The sequence below is a fragment of the Paramormyrops kingsleyae genome, chromosome 15, assembly GCF_048594095.1.
Source record: "Paramormyrops kingsleyae isolate MSU_618 chromosome 15, PKINGS_0.4, whole genome shotgun sequence".
Lineage (NCBI taxonomy): Eukaryota > Metazoa > Chordata > Actinopteri > Osteoglossiformes > Mormyridae > Paramormyrops > Paramormyrops kingsleyae.
Window position 1 is genome coordinate 17,881,954 of NC_132811.1, and position 20,188 is coordinate 17,902,141.

At 47.0% G+C, this 20,188-nt stretch overlaps 1 protein-coding gene across 1 annotated transcript in view; it reads right to left on the minus strand.

Annotated features, from left to right (window-relative positions):
• The window catches only part of pik3r3b (phosphoinositide-3-kinase, regulatory subunit 3b (gamma)), a 102,569-nt gene that overhangs the window by 45,978 nt on the left and 36,403 nt on the right, over nucleotides 1-20,188 (minus strand). Inside the window, exons 5-7 of the mRNA XM_023794537.2 lie at nucleotides 13,530-13,661; nucleotides 10,752-10,947; nucleotides 9,398-9,483 (exon numbers count right to left, since the gene is read on the minus strand). Coding sequence (XP_023650305.2) covers nucleotides 9,398-9,483; nucleotides 10,752-10,947; nucleotides 13,530-13,661 — 414 coding nt within the window. The remainder of the gene's footprint in view (nucleotides 1-9,397; nucleotides 9,484-10,751; nucleotides 10,948-13,529; nucleotides 13,662-20,188) is intronic.

Below are 20,188 nucleotides of genomic sequence, written 5' to 3' on the forward strand. Positions count from 1 at the left end.
CATAATACAGAACAGAACAAAATAACTGCACATCATGATCTCAGATGACTCACATGACTCACTCAAAACTGATGTAGAAAGCTAATTGTTTAAGCCTAACATCCAGAGTGTTAGACAAAACAGAGATTTAGCCTTATTAAGTTTACGCAGATACACAGCTAACATACCTCAATGTTTTTTTTTAATTTTATTGGTCGTGTCATTCTTGGACATAGAGACTTTTGACAAGTTACAGAAAAGTAATTACTTTGATAAGAATATGTTGCCATGAGCAGAGTACATCACTCAAGCCGTACTGATAAACATGAACGATTTATACACAAGAACAGAGACGGCGGCAAATGGAAACAGAGACTAGAGGCATTCTCGCAAGCCATAAAATCACCGGTCACCGAAAATGAGGCAATATACAAAACAAATATCGAATGATTCACAGATTCTTTTGAGGATAACTGCCATATCCTGGTCTTTTCAAACAAATACGGTTTCTACATTGCCTTGGCTTCAGTTCACGGGTGGAAACTGCACCAGTGAAAATGTGAAACTGACTATTTCCTTCACAGAGAATTTCACAGCAGGAGGGATGTTCTGTAGTGTTCTGCCCTGCCACAAGTGTCTCCTTTTCAATTCAGAAGTGGAATATCAACCATAAACCCATACAAAAAGTCAAAGGCCACAGAAATCGTGAAACACGTCCATTATTAATCCCCGACAACACCTTACGAATACAGCTCTCTTGGCAAAGTTAGCGTACAAAGACCACACTGAGAAACACATAGAGGAGATGGCTTTCTCTGGCATCATAAGACGCGCATGCAGACATGGCACACAAACTCCTCTCCACAACAGCCAGATAGCACACAGGGTTCCCTGACGAGTCTTTTAAAAATATCAAGCATTACGGAGCTGCGGCTTGCCGGACCTTCAAAGCCCCGCGGTGCAGACGGGGAACCTTTTCAAGTCTGTTTGAACCGGGCTCTTCAAGGGAAGCCGCGAGAGAGGGACACTGAGGGAGGAGTGGAGGGGGAGCAGAGGATGGATAGATGGATGGTGTGGGAGGGGAAGAGGGAAGCGGGCTGGGTCAAGGGTGAAGGGCCTAATCCCCACCCCTCCCCTCCCTCCACACCGCCATCACAACTTCATCAGTGGCGAGCAGAGCTGGCCGAAACAGGGATGGCCATCAGGCAGAGAGAGAGAGAGAGACAGAGAGATAGACAGAGAGAGAGAGAGATTGAGAGAGAATAGCAGGCTCCCAAATCCATCCAGCCATCCATCCATTTTCTGTAACTACTTATCCCCCCCCCCCCCCCCCCCCGCCCCCGTTCAAATCTGGACCTCGATTCCAAATCCAGGCCTTGTTTTCAGTTCTCCCAGGTAGTTAGTTTAATAATGACTGATTCTGATTGGTCAGAGGCTTCACACCCAGCTCACAGGTGAAGGGAGGCTGGAAAACCAGCAGTGCCTGGACCTTGAGGACTGAGGTCCTGGCTTATCCTATTCAGGGTGGGGGGGTTCCCAGATCATGGCTCCTAACTCAGGCCTCTGAAATGGCACAACCAAGTTTTTCCCTCAAGAACTATTTACGTCTTCAGCTCATCATACCTGGGAACATTAAACCAGGAAAACACGCTTTAAACCTATAGAACCACTAGCATAATCAATTTAGATGGATGGATTTAGTAATATTAACCACAAAATGCTATTGGACAATACATGGTGCAAGAATAGTATTTGATAATTACCATTAGTATGCTCTCTCTCTCTCTCTCTCTCACTCTCTAACCCTCTCCCCTCTCTTTCTCATCTCTCTGCAACCTGCTGCCCCCAATATTTGCCGGTAAGCATCAAGGACTGTGTGTGTGTGTATGTGTGTGTGTGTTCATCCAAGTCAGCCAATGTTTACTGTCACACTTCAGGCACAAGATTGAGTGCAGGTCCCCCCCCCAAGACACTGCAGATATCTGGGAGCTCTCCGGCTCTGACCTTTCCCTTCAATGTGTTACTTTCTCCTCCGTTTTCTCTGGCGCTCTAGCTGCCTTCCAGCCTCCCTCTATCAGGGCAGCCGCTGCTAGCGCTCTGAAAACCGGCCCGTCACCAGAGGCCGCTTGCTCTTGGGGAGCTACAAGGAGGCAGGTTACTGTAAATGAAGGGGCTGGATGGGGGGGGCTGTTAGTGTTCATGAGCTGCCAGCGCAGATGATTCTGCTAGACCTTCAAGGTGCAGAGGTCAGCCTTAACTAAGGCCTCGCAGGCACTGACGCTGGCACAGAGGCAGGGAACGCGTTTGTGCACATGGGCATGACTGCAGATCCAAAATGGAGTGGATACAGGGATGCAGCTAGAATTTCTGGGTCCCCTGACAAATTTTCACCTTGCTCCCCCCCCCCCAAATTTTATCATTTTACATATTTAAAGACCCCTGTAAAGAGCTGGGTCTCCTGAATCTGCCAGGGTATCCATGCCCCTACCTACAGTATAACATGAGTCACATACCCCCCCCCATCTTACTGTGCAATAATATCCACCTGCACATTTTTTCCATGCTAGAAGAGGGATCCATGCGTGTGGCAGGCGTGGTAACGTGCAGCACCAGTACACGCTCCCCAACCTGATCCCCAACAACACACATGGAGTTTGCGTTTTCTCCCTGTGACTGTGTGGGTTTCCTCCCAAACAGGTGTGTCTGCACGGCCCTCAGTGTGTAACTCGGTGACCACAAGCCCGGCCTTGTGGCTCCTACTCATCAGAATGAGCTTCATGCTCACTGCCACACCATGTGTAAGTGATTATGAAAGGCAGGCTGGACAGACTTCACACCTTAAAGAGTGAGCGGAAGTCTATTCTGCATCCTGCTACATCACTCTAATTCACTTACATTGCCGGAGACTCTTTTCATGGTGAGAATCAGTCGTTACTGAGCAGTACAGCTGAACAGCAACAGGAGGAGAGACACGACCGCCGGTCAGGATGGACCTGGCCTGCTTAGGCCTTTACTGGAATGACACCAGTTTATTTCACAGGAACGTCTTCACCATCACAACTACTCAGACCAGAGTCTTCATCCAAACCCTGAGCTGATGAGACCAAGCAAGATCATTCTTGGAGGCCCCATGATTTTTAATCAGGCCTCATTTACAAGGTTTTGACAAGAAAACCCATTAAATGTATCTGATTTAATTAAAGATCATATTTATGCAGCTATGATGTAGCTAATAATTAGCTAACTAGGATTATCTAAGGCCACGACACTTGACAGAAGACCTCGACTGGTACCGTACCCTAAAAAGACTGCAGGAGTCGCTGCGCTAAATCGGACTGGCTGACGAGGTAAATCCAAAGCGAGCCCGTTTCTCGTGAAAACATCAGCAGCACGTGAGACAGCCGGATACGGCAGTGCCGCTAATCCGGAATTTCTGCCGTCGGCCTCGGCCATGTTGATCCGCGCTGACATATGACACGGCGCTATCATCGGTTTAATCTGTTTCCGCTCGCTGGCCTGTCACGGCGATTAGTAAGCCTCGCTCGGCGTCTGAGCAATGGGTAGTATCTGCTTCAATCTTCATTCACGCTGCAGCCAGACCCAAGGCCCCATCATCCGCCTGCTACATCTAGACCTATTCGGAAAGCTCTGCGGTCTGCGGCTCGTATCTGTTAAACCGCTGTTCGATCAAACCGGACAAACTGTACACGCCCTTAATCTCCAGGGACTTAGTGCTGACGGCACCCCAGGCTCCATCATGGCCACCCCCTCCCATACACACAGTTTAATTCGAACTGAATGGAAACTCTATGGTAAGCAGCAGCACCATGGGTAACACTGAGACTCATGCTCCCAGGGTTAGGGGTTCGAATTCTGCTCTCTGTGTGTTGTGGGTTTCCTTCCGTTGTCAGGGGCAGGTTTGTCGTTTCTGGGGTCCCACCCAAAAAGTCACTTCAGGGCTCCCCAGGCCCCCTAGTGCAGTGACTGTTTGTTGCCAACAGGGGGCCCCAAACCTCAGGGGCCCCACTTAAATCCATGGTATACACTGCTGCTGCCCAGAGTCAAGACATGCAGTTAGGTCAATTAGTGTCTTTAAGATGTGTGTGTGTGTGTGTGTGTGTGTGTGTGTGTGTGTGTGTGGGGGGGGGGATTGTGTGCATTACGGTGTGCTTTGTGATGTACACAGAGGGACCAGCCTTTAAATAATCAAAGCATACTCATCTTCCCCAAAGCCGAAGGTTTATTGTGAAGATCTCTCAGAAAAATATATATATTTTTATTCAATGTTCACCTCAAAATATTATCTCAAGAGGGAAAGTCGGATGCATTCAGTGTATCTGAGCTAATGAGTTCTGGTGACCCTCTTCAGCCTGGCTAAAACGAGGAATTTTAATTACCCAGATCAATCCCCACACCGCTGACTTCCTGCTTATCCTAGGAGCGAGTCACGCTGACATCATCACGCTAAACGCCGGTTTATCTTAACAGCACCATGCTGCCAAGTCCATCTCAGACGGTCCAATCAATGTGCTGAACTCTGTAAACTCCTTAAGATTAAGGACATCCCATTACGCAGGGATTTGTTAGCAATTTAACGAGGAAGTCAGGTTCCTCTTGTATAACTGATTAAAAAGATTAACAGCTGTTTCCAATCGGCCTGATGCTTTCGGGGGTGTGGCGCGTACAGTGCCACCCACTCACCCCCCCCCAGCACTCCTGGGGAAATCGCACCTTAAGCCTGACCTCTGCGGGACTGAACACGCCTGCCGTTTGTTTTCCATTAGCTGCTGTGGTGCTGCAGCAACCATCAGCTGGGTGGAGCTCAGTGGAGCAGGCGGCCATTGTGGTGCCAGCGTGTTGTCTGCAAGTCTTTATTCTTTAAACACCTTTTTTCCTATTTTAATGCATTTTCCAGGCTAAAATTTATGTTTGTTTCTCCAAAAATCAAAAGGCGTCAGTTTTTTTTTACCAGAAGTTACATGCCAGGGTAAGATTACCAAGCTCTGCTAGGAAGTGCCCCCCAACCTCCTGATGCCACAGCTCAAAATCACCCGACAATCTACGTCATGATTGGTAGAGAGAGACCAGAGATCTGTCATTTATGGCGGACAACTTCAGGGCCAGACAAGAACCTACACCATCACACTTAATTTTTCATCAGATAAAATCAGATGTTTTTCCCTTGGATTGACATCGTAGTAGGGCTGCACGATTAAAAGTAAAAAAAAGACGAAAATCAATATCACGATTATTTTGGTGAATATTGAGATCGCAATTATTTAACATGATTAAACCTTGACTTAAAAATATCATGTATTTATTGAACTTTTTAAAAAGTTGTCTTTTTAACAGTGGATTTCCTTGAACTCTAAATATAATTCAACTGAGAAACAAACAAAAAGGGGCTGGATAGGGGTGGCGCTGGATTTATGGCAAAAGACAAAACGGGAGCATCATCGCAAAACAAAATGTGGCACAATAATCGATTTATCTCACTTATTTTGTTTTGGTAATCACTGGAAGCTAGAATCATAATTGAAATTAATATTTGTTTAATTCTGATTTTGATTAATAGCCCCAGGTTGCATAGTCAGTGAGTGAACTGACTAAAACTACTTATAGCTAGTGGTTTCTCACTATTAATTCAATTTCCCTAACATCCAGATATTATTTCAGGTAATTGTCAAAACCATCTTCTTCATGAGACGACTTATTATTGACATAAAATCCTCATCCGAGGTAATATACACAACATAACACATTTCAGTTAAACTGCTGTACGTTACATTATAGCTTAGATGATTCTAGCTTAAGTGATTTTCATCAGCCTTCATGTACTGTGCAAAAACATGAGCATAAAAGTCAGCTGTAAACATGATTTTTCTAAATGTATGTGTGAGAAAGACATGTAAGAAACGTTAAAAATACTAATCTTGTTTGTACTAGAAGTGTTCTCTTAAATTGGGGGATTTATATTCCACCATATTGCATCTATTTTGGCTCTCAGCATTCCCCAGATTGACCAAGACATACACATGGTAAGGCTGGGCAGGGAGGCTGTTATTAGCTTGCTGCTAGTGCTTTTTGAGCCCTGAGGCACTCCGTAGCTCCTCTGGGCTTCTACAGAAGAGCCGTCTGAAGGTACTAGCGTATCGCACTCTGGCACATACTTCATAACGAAGGCATTTGAGATTAATACCTTCTTCCACATGCAGCCTTAAGGCTATTTTATAGGTTAACGAAGATGGCTGTTTTTTTTTGGGTAGATGGTGCGATAAAAAGTAAAAAAACCCAATGCCTTCCTCTGTATAGTGCACTGAAATAAGTCACCATTCCCGGGTGAGAACGGGCACGGCCCGTCAGCGGGGCAGGACTGAAGGGAGGCAGGTGAGGAATTCCAAGAGGATTTAGCTCAACTTTGGGGATTAAATCCAGGCATTTTTGGACTGAACTCCATCATCAGGCTGCATCGTTTCTTCCTTATCTTCGTCGTTATTACGGGGAACCAAAGTGAGAATCTCTGAGGGTGACCTCACCCTTAACAGTCTGCTCTCCTGACATTTTCCTCAATTTGCTGTCCCTCTACCTTGCTCTTCCTCCCTAAATTCATGGTAAACCATCGATCACACGTTACAGGAATGTAAATTTGGGTTTGTACGCCCAGGGTAGTGTCAGTCTCCTCTAAGCTGAGGCTGGAAACAGTGACCAGCATCTGTTATTGCCCCCTAAAGATATACAGTGTCACATCTCCTTCAGCATAGCAGTTGTCGCTAACCAGCACCACTCAGAGCACTGCAGATGGGATACATCCTACTCCCACGTACTTTCCAGATATACAGAGTCTGTCCTTCAACAACAGTTAAACAACACATTTCAAATGCAGCCCTTCTAACTGATTTAAAGCTGTTTTATCCACTGTCTTATAGGCTGTCCACCAATGCGAAGATGAAGATGCACTTCGCCAAACGAAACCAAAGTGCCGTTGTGACCCTGGGATCTGCAGAGATGAGTGACAGTCAGGGGACGTGTGACAACGACAGAGATTGCAGGCGCAAATCGAAAGGGGGCTGATTCACATTGCAGAGGCAGAAGAAGAGAGAGCGAGTGAGAGTGAGTGAAAGAGAGAGAGAGAGAGAGACACACACACACACACACACACGCAACCTGTGACTTCATGGAAGCAAGATAAATGACCCCATTTAACATCTGAGGCTTTTTTAAGCCACAACGTTACCCGCAAATGAATGAATCGTGGCTTAATCGTTTGTTTCTCGGATTCGTTCGAGCATCTATTTGAACGAAACCCGATCGCCTGGTTTCTCTCTCGCCATAACGCGGGTCCCTGATAGTGAGCGGGCCCAGAATAGACCGAGAGAAAGAGGGTGATGTCATTGCAGTCGCACAGAGTGCTGCTCTTTAATCCGGAGAGGTTCTGCCCCCCTGGCAGCCTGACGGATCCATGAGATGCCGAGAGTCCCAGGCAGGCCGCTGAAGGACCTGCTTATAAATGGCCCCAAGGCTGACTTCTCGCCCAAAATGAAGCGCATTAACGGGAATTAAATGTCCGGGGGCTACAGAATGAATATATGAACCGTGTGCCTCTTCGGAAAAAGGGGGGGGGGGGGTGGTGGTGATGGCAAGGGCCTGTGGTGTGTGCACACTGGTGGGTGAGTGTGTGAGAGCCCGAGTAATTTTTAGCACATTGCGTCGGACTGAGTCACCCGAACGGGTGACACATCAGCTGTGGGAAGTGCATGCTGTTCATCTTGGGGAGGGGGGGCGGCATTTGAGGAAGCAGTTTCCCTCCTGGTCTTGCCTGCGCCTTAATGCCCTTGGGGCATGGTGAAGGACGTGCGTTGCCCTGCAGCCTGCCTACCCATGGTGGCGCAGTGGCATATAGACGGGCCATCGACCGGCTTTTATTTACTAATTCGTTTGCAAATTCATTCACGCAATTAGCCGGTAGCCTCCAGCTGTCTTTCTGTCAGCGCTGGGCGATATTAAAAACAGGGCCGGATGCCAATGTGTGGCAGCATTTCCATGCCAACCGTTAAGCCCGCCACGCACGGACACAGACCCAAAAGTCTTTTTAATGTTTAATGGAAGCTGCAGGCAGGTTTTAACTGCAGAGTAGAGGCACTTTACACGCGGGATTCGTAACTCATACTCAGCTCTCACCTCTCATTCATACTTCTGCTCAGCCTCAATTCTGTAACCCCCCCACAACCGGCTGATCCTAGTGATAAAAATCCATTCCTCCACAGAGGGACTACATTACCAGCTGCTGTCCTGACCTGCTGACTCACAGCATTAATATATGATTCTGCAGACTGTTACAGCGGCTTGTAATGCCTGATTAAGGTGACTGGACTCAGTCCAGTCCGGCCCTGAGTGAACAGAACCCCGTGTTCTGATTTACTGCCAAAGTAGGCTATTTGCCCGCCTGCCCGCCCCGAACATGTGAATCGTACACAGGCTCTCATACTAACTTCGCAGTGCACTGATCTGATTTTTTGGCAACTGCAGAGCCGATATGTAGGAATGAGTTTGTAGCAGAAGAGCGTCAGGCTGACAGCAGCGTCACGTGAGGCATAGCAGGCCGATCTAGCAGTACTTATGCAGTTACCGGCGATGACATCTTCCTCAGAAAAAAACAGCCACAGGTTTTCCCACGGAGACATACTGGAGGATCGCAGCTTTGGGTCGACTCAGTTCATTAAGCCCCGGAGCCGAGCTATGGTGGCGCTCCCCAGTGCAGCATGGACTCATTAACTCAGAAGGAGGAATGCAGGAGTGCTATAAATGACAGCTGTCCTTGGGCGCTATCTCCGAGTCGCCCCGTCCACTTTCCCCAGAAACACAGCCCACTATCTCCTGGCCTGTTTTGATCTGGGTGCTGATGGGAAACTGATCTCCCAGCCTCACGGCCGTCTGCGGCTTCAGAATCACAGATAAGACTCCGCTGGTAAATTTAGTGGAGAGAGCACCCTGTCCCATCACCTCTCCTTACCATGAGCTCCGCCCCTCCTCCAGTTAACATGCCTTGCAAGTTCAGGGCATGTACATTTATGTAAGAAGCAACTCTCCCAATCGACAGACTGAGTCAGAAAGAAGCAGTGTTTCCAAACATGGAAAGTAAAAGCAGCCAATGCTTCAAAACAGTGGAAGGCCTATAAAATATACTAATAAAACAAATGCACCAATCAAAAAGCTCGCTCAGGTCATAAGTACCAGGCCTGGATGGACACCTGAGATCCTGAAATGGGTGGCGTGTGGCTCAGTGATTTAGTGCCAGTTAACATTACATGGTCAGCAAAATAGCCTTTGGGCCCTTGAGCGAGGCCCTTAACCCCCCGACATACTCAAGAGGCAGGGAGTGTCTGCTGTTAGCAGATGGCAGAGGACCAAAGGGTCTTACCTGGGGCAGCCAGCATCTCCACCAAGCCCCCAGCCACCAGCAGGGCCTCGACGATCTTCACGTGGTGCTCTGGGTTTACGTCAGTGCTGCGGACAGCGAGAAGCTGGGTCAATGGGGGTGGGAAACATTAAAGAGGCGGAAGATACCATTGCAGAGCATGTTTGCGGGGGGGGGGGGGGGGGCACGCTTCCACTGGGCAGATCATGGGCCTGTGTGAGACAATCCACTTCTCTCACTCATATCTATTAAAAGTTTTCATGTACTGTATGAAAAACAAAGAAAGACCCAGAAAAGTGAGCTCAGGGGACAGATGAGCTTCACTAAAACACCCCCACGCTAAGGCTAACTCGTGTGCTAAGTGTTAGCATGCCTTGAGCAGAACGAGGCCTAACACTCCACTCCTCAGATCATCAATAACGGCTCCCCTGCCGTCCTTTCCAGCCTCTGGTAGCTGTGAGCGCATCTTCCACCAGACTTATTAACCATGAAATATTTTCGCACAATAGAGTAAATACCGTTATCTTCAGTCCATATTGCTACTCCTCAGCTTATCTCTGCTAATGAAAACGCGTTAAAGAGGTTACATGGCGCACGGCAGACTTAACGCTCAAACTGCCCTTTAACTTCAGCTGTACAGATTTCGAAGATTCGCTCACTGTTTGGAAGATAATGCATGGCCCTTGTCGGTTTCCACCGCAAAGTTCGAGATAAACTGAAGGACGAAGAATGTAAAAAATGTGTAGGGCAACCAATATGTCAAGGCAAATCAAAAACAATTTCATATGGTATATATACTGCTGTAACAGGGCTTTTTATAGTTTCACCCAAAATAGCTTTTTTGTAGTAATCTTACAAGTAACCATGTGTAGTAATATTAAGCATGACTAGTTAAGGGACAGTTCAGAGATGTTACAAATTTGGAGAAAATTGTAATTAAGTATTTTTCTTTATAAAGCACTGAGGTGCAGAGTTAGAGAGCAGGGTTTGAGCCTTCCCACTGCCCAGGGCAGACCTGCTGCAAGACTCTACCCTAAAAGCCTGATAGAGGCACAGGAATGTGGAGGAGAAGGAGGAGGAGAAGCGACCTGGAAAGCTGGAATTCGTCACAGAGAGCAACTGCAGCTCACATGTTCATTAATCACCGCGGTAACCCCTAACCTCAGAAAACAGCCCCCACGTTTCCAGCGTTAGGGAGGAGTCACACACCGGACTCATAAAATCTCACAGCTGAGGGCTGCCCTGGATTCAAAGGATTGTTTATTAATGCTGACCTCACCCTGACACCCCCCACCAGTCCCCACCCTTCAGGTCTCGCCTCTCATCCCACACGCACAAACAGGGGGGCTCCGGTTACCTGGAGACACAACGTCGGAAGAGCAGGTCGCCAAAGGCGTGTCCCAGCAGCCGCGGCCCGGCGGCACCGGGGGCCTGCCCCACCTTACACAGATGCCGCGTCAGGTGCAGCAGGAGCTGCTGGTTGGTGTGAGGGATGCTGGGGGAGTAGAGGATCCTCCGGAGCTGCTGGCCGCACTCCTCAATGGCCGGGGTCTCTGAAGGGAGCGCACAAGAACAGCAATCTCAGCAGAGGGTCCGACTGAGAGCCCGGGGTAGGAGGACCCTGCTGAATGAGAGAGAAGCCCAGAAAACGGGCTGCTGATCTCGGTACAGGGGTGTGAAAATTTGATATTGGGGAGGACACAGTTTAATAGTTTAAATGCAAAGGCCTATTATTTGGGGGGGATGAATGACGCCAAATTAAACATGCATGCTCCACCATCCCCAATGGTTCCTAATTGCCTTTATGCTCAAATGGTACCACAAACCTTCAACACAACACATTGAAACATAATACACACTCAGGGGTCTCTGTGGGGAGCTACATGGGGGGTGGGGTTGGGGGAGGGGTGATGATGGTATAATCAACGTGTTGGTGACCACTGCTCTACACTAAACACTGGGTGTTTGTCGATATGTGTACTTGACCGTACTTGTGTTCTCTTGTACCCGTTTTATGTCACCTTTCATTGCCGAACTAAGAACAGAAGTACAGAGGACAGTAAAAATCCCCGGATGTCGTTCCAGCCCTGCACCAAATATCAAGGGCACATCGGTTGCATCCTCACCAAACAAGACCAATGCCATCATTCATTGCGCCCCAACTTCGTCTTGGGAGGCACGATAGCAAGAACGCTCTTGGAAAGACCATAAGTACGATCTGTGTGTTCTTGGTATTGAGAACCACCCTCTGCTCTTACACCTGCTATACTCAGATGCGGATGCACTTCTGGTTCTGTCTAAGTCATGTCTGTCACACAACAGGTTATATTTCATGTGTGTTAGCCATGTTATTTCAGAGGACCTCTGTCTTTCTAAAATCCAGGCTCCAGTCATGGATAACACTGGATATGTTGCAAATTGTGTCAGAAACATCGAAGCCCTCCACCAAAGAATCATCATTCAGATACTTCCATTTTCAGCAAGATACATCAAATTCAGCTTCACTTTGTTTGCACACAAGCAGGCACCACACTTACCTCATCAGCTCTCTAATACCAAACTGGATTTGTGGCCCAAGGCTTGAAGGGGAGGCTGGTTTTTATTTGGGAGACAAGTGTCCCGGGGCTGGAGGTCACGACCAGCCAGGCACCGAGCTACCGAGTGACGGATGGATAATCTCCTGCTTTGATAGGGGTCAGACCCCTGACCTTTGTCTGGTTGCCAGTAACCAATGCCGGGGCCCTGCCTTCGATTGTCTGGGCCCCCCCCTGCTCCTCACCCCCACAGCAAACTCCTGCCTGGTATTGATAAAGCCTGACCCCTGCTCAATTGGGCAGAGCGTGGAACTTGGCCAAGACCAGCTGTCGACGGACCAGAAGCCCTTTGGGAAAATGGCGTCTATGAGCTAGCCGATCTTCCAAATGGATCATGCAGGATAATGGAATTAGGGGCCTGTGCAGGAGCTGAAAAAGCGGCCATCTAAATCCGAGCAGGAACATCTTAGCAAGCCCTGATGCTTTCTGTAGGCAGACCTTCACAGAGACACGTTAACTAATGCGGGTAGGCGAGATGGCGTCAAACGGAAGAGCAGAACATGGGATTATAGTGAACAGCCAGGATTAATAATTAAATTAGATAATTAATCTTTCAAAGTAAAGAGCTGTACCAGTGTAGAAATCAGATTTAGCGAGCGGCTTAGCAAACACAGTCAGATCTCCTGACAGATCCTGGCCAGACCTGGTCCACTAAACGCTAAACCACATGCTCAATGCTCTCCACGGGCGTGGAGGGGAGTAACACTACGTTAATCAGATTTCACCTTCCGCTTGACCACTGAAGACCAGGAATTACGACTGTGAACCACGAGCCATGGCCTTTGCCTCGAACATGGGGGTGCCACTCCTTTGAAGACGATGACAGATGGAGCGCGGCCGTCACAGGACCGCACCAGGCGTGAAGGTCTGGGCGAAATCAGACAGATGCCGGGTCTTTCTGGAGGGTTCAACGGAGGTCGGGGATATAGCCTAAGCTTAGCTGTGCTTGCTAAGCTAAGAGGACGGCATTACCAGCTCTTTAAAAAGGAAAGCAACAGCATGCATGGGGACATGAGATCCAGAGATACGTACCAAAATAATAAGTAAAAAAATATTAAAGGCACTATAGAGGGGAAATGGATCTTAAACCGAGAAATATGGTCAGAGACAGGGAAGCAAAAAACAATGAAACACAAATTGAAGCTTTTGGCACAAAGTGTAAAAATAAATAATATACTAATACCACTAATAATGCTAATTTTAGAAAACTCAGTGTGGAAATATAATAATTTTGCGTTTGACCATGTCATTATTCCTGGTAGCATGAAGACTTTTTGTTGTTTTTTTCTTACCTTAACATTGTTTTTAACTTCACCCAATGACTTCAGGTAAAACCTTAAAACAGTCTAATCAACATGAATCAACTTAGTCAACCTGGATGTGAATGTTATACCAGGTCAAAACCAGGCTAAAGTGCAGCGCAATAGCCCTCTATGTCAGAATAGCGATTAGCGATAAGTTGGCTGGCCTACAGCCCCCGTGCTCATGACCTCTCTGCTTGAGGTCTTCGATGATGCCCATGGCCTTCCTAGGACTCTCACCTTGAGCCGTATAGACCAGCTCGCTGTAGATGGCAGCTGGGACGACCGGGGATGGAAGATCTTGCAGGTATCCCCTCAGCGTGTCAGCCAGGATGGGGAGCTCATACTGCATGAGGTCTACCAAGGCGGGATCTACAATGAAAAAGACACCTTGGTCAGAGTGCATGGATTTCAGCTTGGCGGCAAAAATACCATCAGTCTGGCAAACAAACCTACAAACCTACAGGTAGACAACTATACTACAGCATCTGCTCAACTGTCCAACAGCAGGATCTGCATTGGAGAAACAAATCAAACCAAAATGCTCTACAGAAGGCCTTCCTCAACAACTGCACAGTCCTTGTATGCTTTGGAATCAGCGGGATACACTGTAAACCAACACAATCAAAAGAACACAGGAAACCATCATTTTCACAAGTGCTTTCAAAACAAAAAGATATTCAGCTATTGGCTAGAATCTGCTTTACGTACAATAAAACGTCAGCGGCTCAGAGTCATGCTATATTTCTGTTTATTCCCGAAATCGAAAGAAAGGCTGTTTAAGGTCCAGGGCCAGGCAGTAAAAGAAAAACCAGACACTATCTCTAGACAGCCAAATATATCACAGCTTACTGCCCAAAACTGGAACCCGTAGACAAAACAGACTAAGGCAGGCATGCCAGCTGATAGAATGCAGAGAAGGCCATGACATGCTGACTCGAGTGAGCAAAGTGAGCTCTTACCCCCCCCCCCCCCTCCAAATTTTCCACACACCTCCATTCTCCCTCTTCACCCCTGGAGACCAATCCCAGCACACAAAGCAGATGTTTCAACACCTTCGATTTGCTCCAGATTTGCTGCCATATTAACTCTCGAGTGACCGAGTCAGAATCTCGCAGGGTTCTGCCAATACCCCGAGCCACTCCTGGGGCGGCCCGCTCTCAGGCCAAGGTGACCAGCACTGTCTCTGCTTCCAAACCCAAGGACGGAACAGAAAACACTGAGGAACAGATCTCTGAACTTCCCCGGAAGTGACAGAAGCACTCCGCCCTTTGTAACATGGTGTGTGGTTTAGTGGACCATGATGCTGTGCCTGTGATTGGAAGGCTGCAGGTTCAAATCCCTCAAAGATGTATGTCGCTTTGGATGCTAGGATCTGCTGAATAAGTAAGTAATGTAGTCTCGACCTATTGGGACTCCATTAATGAGCACGCTGCATCCAGCATCAGGTGTGTAACACATAATAATGTTGATTTATAGATCAATGTGCTCAATGACTTCCACAGCCTCATCTGAGATGAGCATGGACTGGTATTCGATGTTCCTTTCCCATACATTACGGACCTTCTTGTCAAACGTTGCCCCTATAGCATTTATGTCAGAGAAGGCCGGCAGGGAAGAGACTGGGAAGTGAAGCCGTCCCTTTGATGGAAGCGGAAATCAAAGCCATGAAAGGAAAAGGATCCCACACAGAATCACTCCCCCCAGCCCCCCACCGTGAATTTCGAGAGTAGGTCATTCAATGGGGATTGTAGCTTAGGGACAAAGCAACAATAACGCTGGAACAGGGCGCACACAAATTATAACATTTACCCAGCAACGTTTATGATATAATACAATTCAACTTAAAAAGCCAGAGTCAGCTAATAGTTTTTGAAATATCAAACTGCACATCAAAAGCCACACTGCAGAGAGCACAGTATCTGGCAGGCGCATGGCGCATTTTAAGAGAAATGCTACGCATGGCTTGAAAGGGACGGGCCGAGGGCTAGGGGTGGGTAGCGTGGCAAAATCCATTACAGGATTACCGGGGCCAGCGCGAAGCCAACTTCCTCGAAATCGATGTTCATTCCGGACTGGACTTCATGTAGTCCATCTAAATGTAGTGGGATCCCACCAGCGGGCTTATTGAAGACGGCGTGGAAACGCCCGCTGAGTTTCAATCTCTCCCAGCGCTTGGGTTCGCGGCACTAGAGTCAGACAAGTCACTCCAAGACCAATCAGAGCTGCTGCGGCAAGGAGGTCCAGGACATGAGGTCCAGGACATGAGGTCTTCTCGGCGACACAGTGGTGATCTTCCCGCATCGCATCCCCGCCAGCCATTTTTAATCGCTTTCCATGTCCTCTGTGCCCCATACTTATTCCAATCCACTGAACGGAAAGCCTCTCTGCCCATCTGAGAGCATGATGACTTCGCTCCCCCCACCCCCCCCCCCCAACCCCGATTTCTGCTAAGGCGGCCGCTAATGCTATCAATTAGCATTTTCCTCTACAACAGAAGGGTGTGCATTCATGGCAGCCAACCCCCTCTCTATCCAGCCATCAATTTCGCTGGTTCAGTCCACAGCTCACCGAAGTCCCAGCAGACTGCACATCGATAATTAATCAACCCTCACTGATCCATCCTAGGGGGATTCGTTACAGTCATTTAGACAGCCGTCACATTAATTCATTACTATATTCTGCTGAGATCTGTCAAATCACAACACTGATGTCCGTCCTGGTCTATTTTAATATTTAATGTACATTTCAGATGCTTAAAATAGAAACAAAATGAGCTGGACAACTGGACACGTCTGACAACAGCTGGACACGTTACTTAATCAGTTGTATACGTGATAGATGACTGGATCTAAGTCGCAGCTGCTCATTGACTGTCGAGGGTTTGAGTTTGAGGTGCGTGATGTTCTACGAGCAGATCAGGACGTACCGACATTAAGATCTCGTTAGCTATAACACATCTAGTGAGGGGCTTTTTCTCGGATAGAGGCACCTTCACGGACATTTCAGATACTAATAGAGTTCCTTTATTGCCTCCACATAAATAATTATAAATACATTGCAAATTATTGTCCTCCTCCACGTAATCTTATTTACCACTGATGGCTTCAAAATATCAGTTGTTATTAAAGCACATATTACATTAAGCATTCATCATGGGGTTGTGTGTGGCTGAGCAGGCTGGGACACTGTACTTGTGGTTGGAGGGTGCCAGGTTCAGAGTGTGATTTCACTGGTGGGTCCTTCAGTAAGGCCCTTAACCTTCGATTGCTCCAGGGAGTGATTGAACCAGCTGTTTGAACTCCGTGTCACTTTGATTAAAAGTGCCTGCTATTAACCAGAATAACAGCTCTTCCCAATATCTGTGTTCTTGTGCTCTGAGTCCTATAGGATTTGATGGGTCTCTTCATGCATTATTTATTCTGTTATGCCTGATAACATCAGACATCCTGCTGCATCAGGAAGCTGAATTATAAGAAACAAATTGAACTCACTAAAGTTTAAATAAGTGATCAGTGCTAACTAGCCTAGCAGAGTGACTATACTGCTGTTCATCCCAGTGGTCATGATTCTTCAGTGGTGACTGTAGTGGGAAGGCAGCAGAATCATGGACCACGGAGTGTTCCATGAAACAGGATTTCTTAGCTTGCTGGGTTAACTTAAGCTAGATGTCATGATTGTCCAATAGGAATGCTCCTTAGCTAAACTCTTACTGTACAATCATGACTGTGGAGCACCCTTGGGCCTATTTCACAAAGGATTTCTTGCTTAGCCGGATAACTTGTCGGATTTAAAGTAGTCTGGGTTACATGGACTTTATCTTCTTTCACTTAGCGCAGACTACCTTAAATCTGACAAGTTATCTGGCTAAGCAAGAAATCCTGCTTTGTGAAACAGGCCCCAGGATAGCATTTGGGTGAGATCATGTGCTGCCATGGCAAGTTATCAAAAGCCCTGGGACTCCAGGTAGCACCCTTAATGACACCCAGCGGACTTGCTAAGGTTAGGGTTATTTAGAGGACTGATTGGGTGTCTAATAGGGGAGAGGATGTCTAATTGATCAAAAAAAACATTACATATTACCTCCCAGCCCGTACTCTGTTGTATGAGAAGGTCTCAGACCCCAAATATTACACGAGCTGCCGTATTCAGGCTTGATCAGTGACCAAAGATTCTGTCTGCCAGAGATTTCTAGAACCCAACTGGTATAAATCACCCTCAGTTATTTCCGGGCCATTTGGCAGAGGTCATGGTGCAAATCGTCAAAAAAGGAGCCATTTTCCTGGAGGCATTTGCCCAGAATGCGGTTTTACAGAACATCGGTTTCGAATCATACGGCTCTACTCCCGGACTCCAGCTTCAAGAGGAGGAAAATGCTTTTTAAACATTATATATCTTATAGCTGTTCCTTAGAATTCCTACCCTGTCTGAATTCTTGGAAACAGTCATTTTGTTTATTTCTCTTTTATGTAGTTTTATCCTTAATGAATCCTTAAATAAATACTGATATTGGGAAAAATGGCTTAAGACCTGTGAGGAATGAATGAATTTAAAACGGAGTTTGAGTTCTGTGAGGGTTATCTCACTTTAAGTAAGTAACGGAGGATTAATAACCAGTTAAAGACAAATACCATCACGTAGACCTGGGCTCCAGTTTAGCTGCTGGACCAGAAGCTCGTCTCCTACTGGTCTGAGTGACCTGTCCTGCTTCATTCCAGGCTTTAAAATCCCATTTCTAATGGAGACCTTCACAGCTGGCTTTTGTTAATAGCACAGAAGCACAGATCCATAGGCTGCCAGCAGCAAGACATAGTTATGGCCATGGGGGGGTGGGGGGGATTCTGTAGGCCAACCATCTCAGACAGTACCATGACCAGGCCTGAAGTTAATGCCCTTATTTCCACACGGGCCGCCTGCTCTTCTCAATATGGAAGCGTTGGATCTTTTCAACCTGATTATTCCGGTTCCCACTGACACAACGGCGGAGACGTAATTTGTAATTTGGCGGTCTCCAGCTAAAGCCGAAACTGTCTGTCACATTTGCTCCTAAGAAAATTCCCCCCTTCTTTCATATTCTAACTGTTCCAAGTAGAAATGATACTGAGGTTATGGAGGCTCATGGGAGTTTTGCTATTACAAAACTGTCCTGGGGGCAGAACGAAAAATGGTTGGTTCAGAGAGATAACCAATCAGATTGTAGAGGAGGTGGGGCCAACCAATCAGAAGGTCCTGCCTTCAATAGTTGCTTGGACCCACCTTCTCTATAATCTCATTAGTTACCGCTCTCAACCAATCATTTTTCATTCTGCCGTCAGAACATTTTTGTATAAGTTCAACTCCCACAAGCTGTTTGGAGCTTTCAAATAACTGCTGAGTAATTGTTTTGGTTATACTGTGCTACATAAACAGCTCCTACCTGTATTTATATACCTTATTGCCCTATCTCTTATATTTGAATGGCATATTTAGTGCTCATGTTATCCAGACTTTTGCCACTAAGAGTTGGAAGTTATGTCTTTGGCTGACATGCTACACTGCACCTGGAACAGTGTAGTACTGGTATGAATCTGCTCAGCGATTAATTCCAAGGTTTTCCGAGCCCTTCCGTATCCATCACGGAGACGTGCGAAGACCACCGACCCCTCAGGCGTGATTTTCTGTAGGCTGTCTGGCTGCATTGTTATTATCAGAATCAGCTGAACATGCTGTACTGTATTCAACCTTCACTCGCACCCTGAACCCTATATGCCGTGTTATTTTATTTTTACTGGAATAATTTGGGTTAAGCGGCTGGCCCAGTTTAATTCCTTTCAGTTCAATATTATAGCATTTAGTGTTCTGTGTACTCTAATTCCTAGAGGATCCAAGCATTAAGGAGGTCATTAAATCTCAAAGGTCATCTGATTTTTTCCTCCATTGACTGGCTCAGCAGGTAATGTAGCTGCTTCATGCCCCCCCCCCCCCCCGTAAGTATGCACATTGCATATTCCCACTATTTCGTCTGGCTTGTTTACATGTGTCCAGGGGCCAGTTTTGTGTTTCAGAGACCCCACTCAGAAAGTCTTTGCCCCCCCCCCCCCCAATTATTTCGAAAACTAATCAGCTAACGAGGAAAGTCACATCATAAGTTCATAGCTCCACACAAAAGTGTGGTTTTTAGTGGAGGTAAACACCGCTGTACACAGAACAAGGTCTGATGAAGCGTGGACTGGTGTGAGGAGCTGCCTTACTGGACACCTTTTCCCAAGATCCATGCTTCCCGGAATGCTGCAGCCCTAACTGAGAAAGCAGTTATCGAAGACAGATAAACAGACGCCTTGATAGCTGGATGGATGCTTTCACAATTTCAATTTAATTGACTAGGGAACAAGCCCAGGTCTAATGAAAAAATACAGGCTATAACAGAATTTCATAAAGAGTATTAGACTGAGTGATGCAAAGGAAAATTGATACGGTTTTAGTCAAACAGCCCACAGAGCATTTCCAAGAGAGACAGAGGTACCGCGCTGGAGTAATTTGGGCGGGTGCAGGTGGCCATCCTCCCTGTAATCAAATCGATTTCATCTCTCGCTGAAGCCCCCCCACCATCTCACACCGCCTCATGGATCAATAGCCGCCTGCTTCAAATGTCACCACGTCACCGAGCCCCGGGTTCCCCGTCGCCGTACAGCGGTCACACTTCTGCGAGTCTAATAACTGCTCTTTCTGTGGGACGGCCATATTGCAGGGAACACGGAGTAGCTGGTTCTCCAAACTAGATCATTGAGGTCTTTCGCTCTGGTGCTGATCCTCATCCACCGTGACTGATGTTGTCCTTTAAAGGGAGGTACGTCATGACACTATGTACACATATAGGGCATTTTACTGCTCTGGTGCTTTTGATTAATTAGCATTCTACT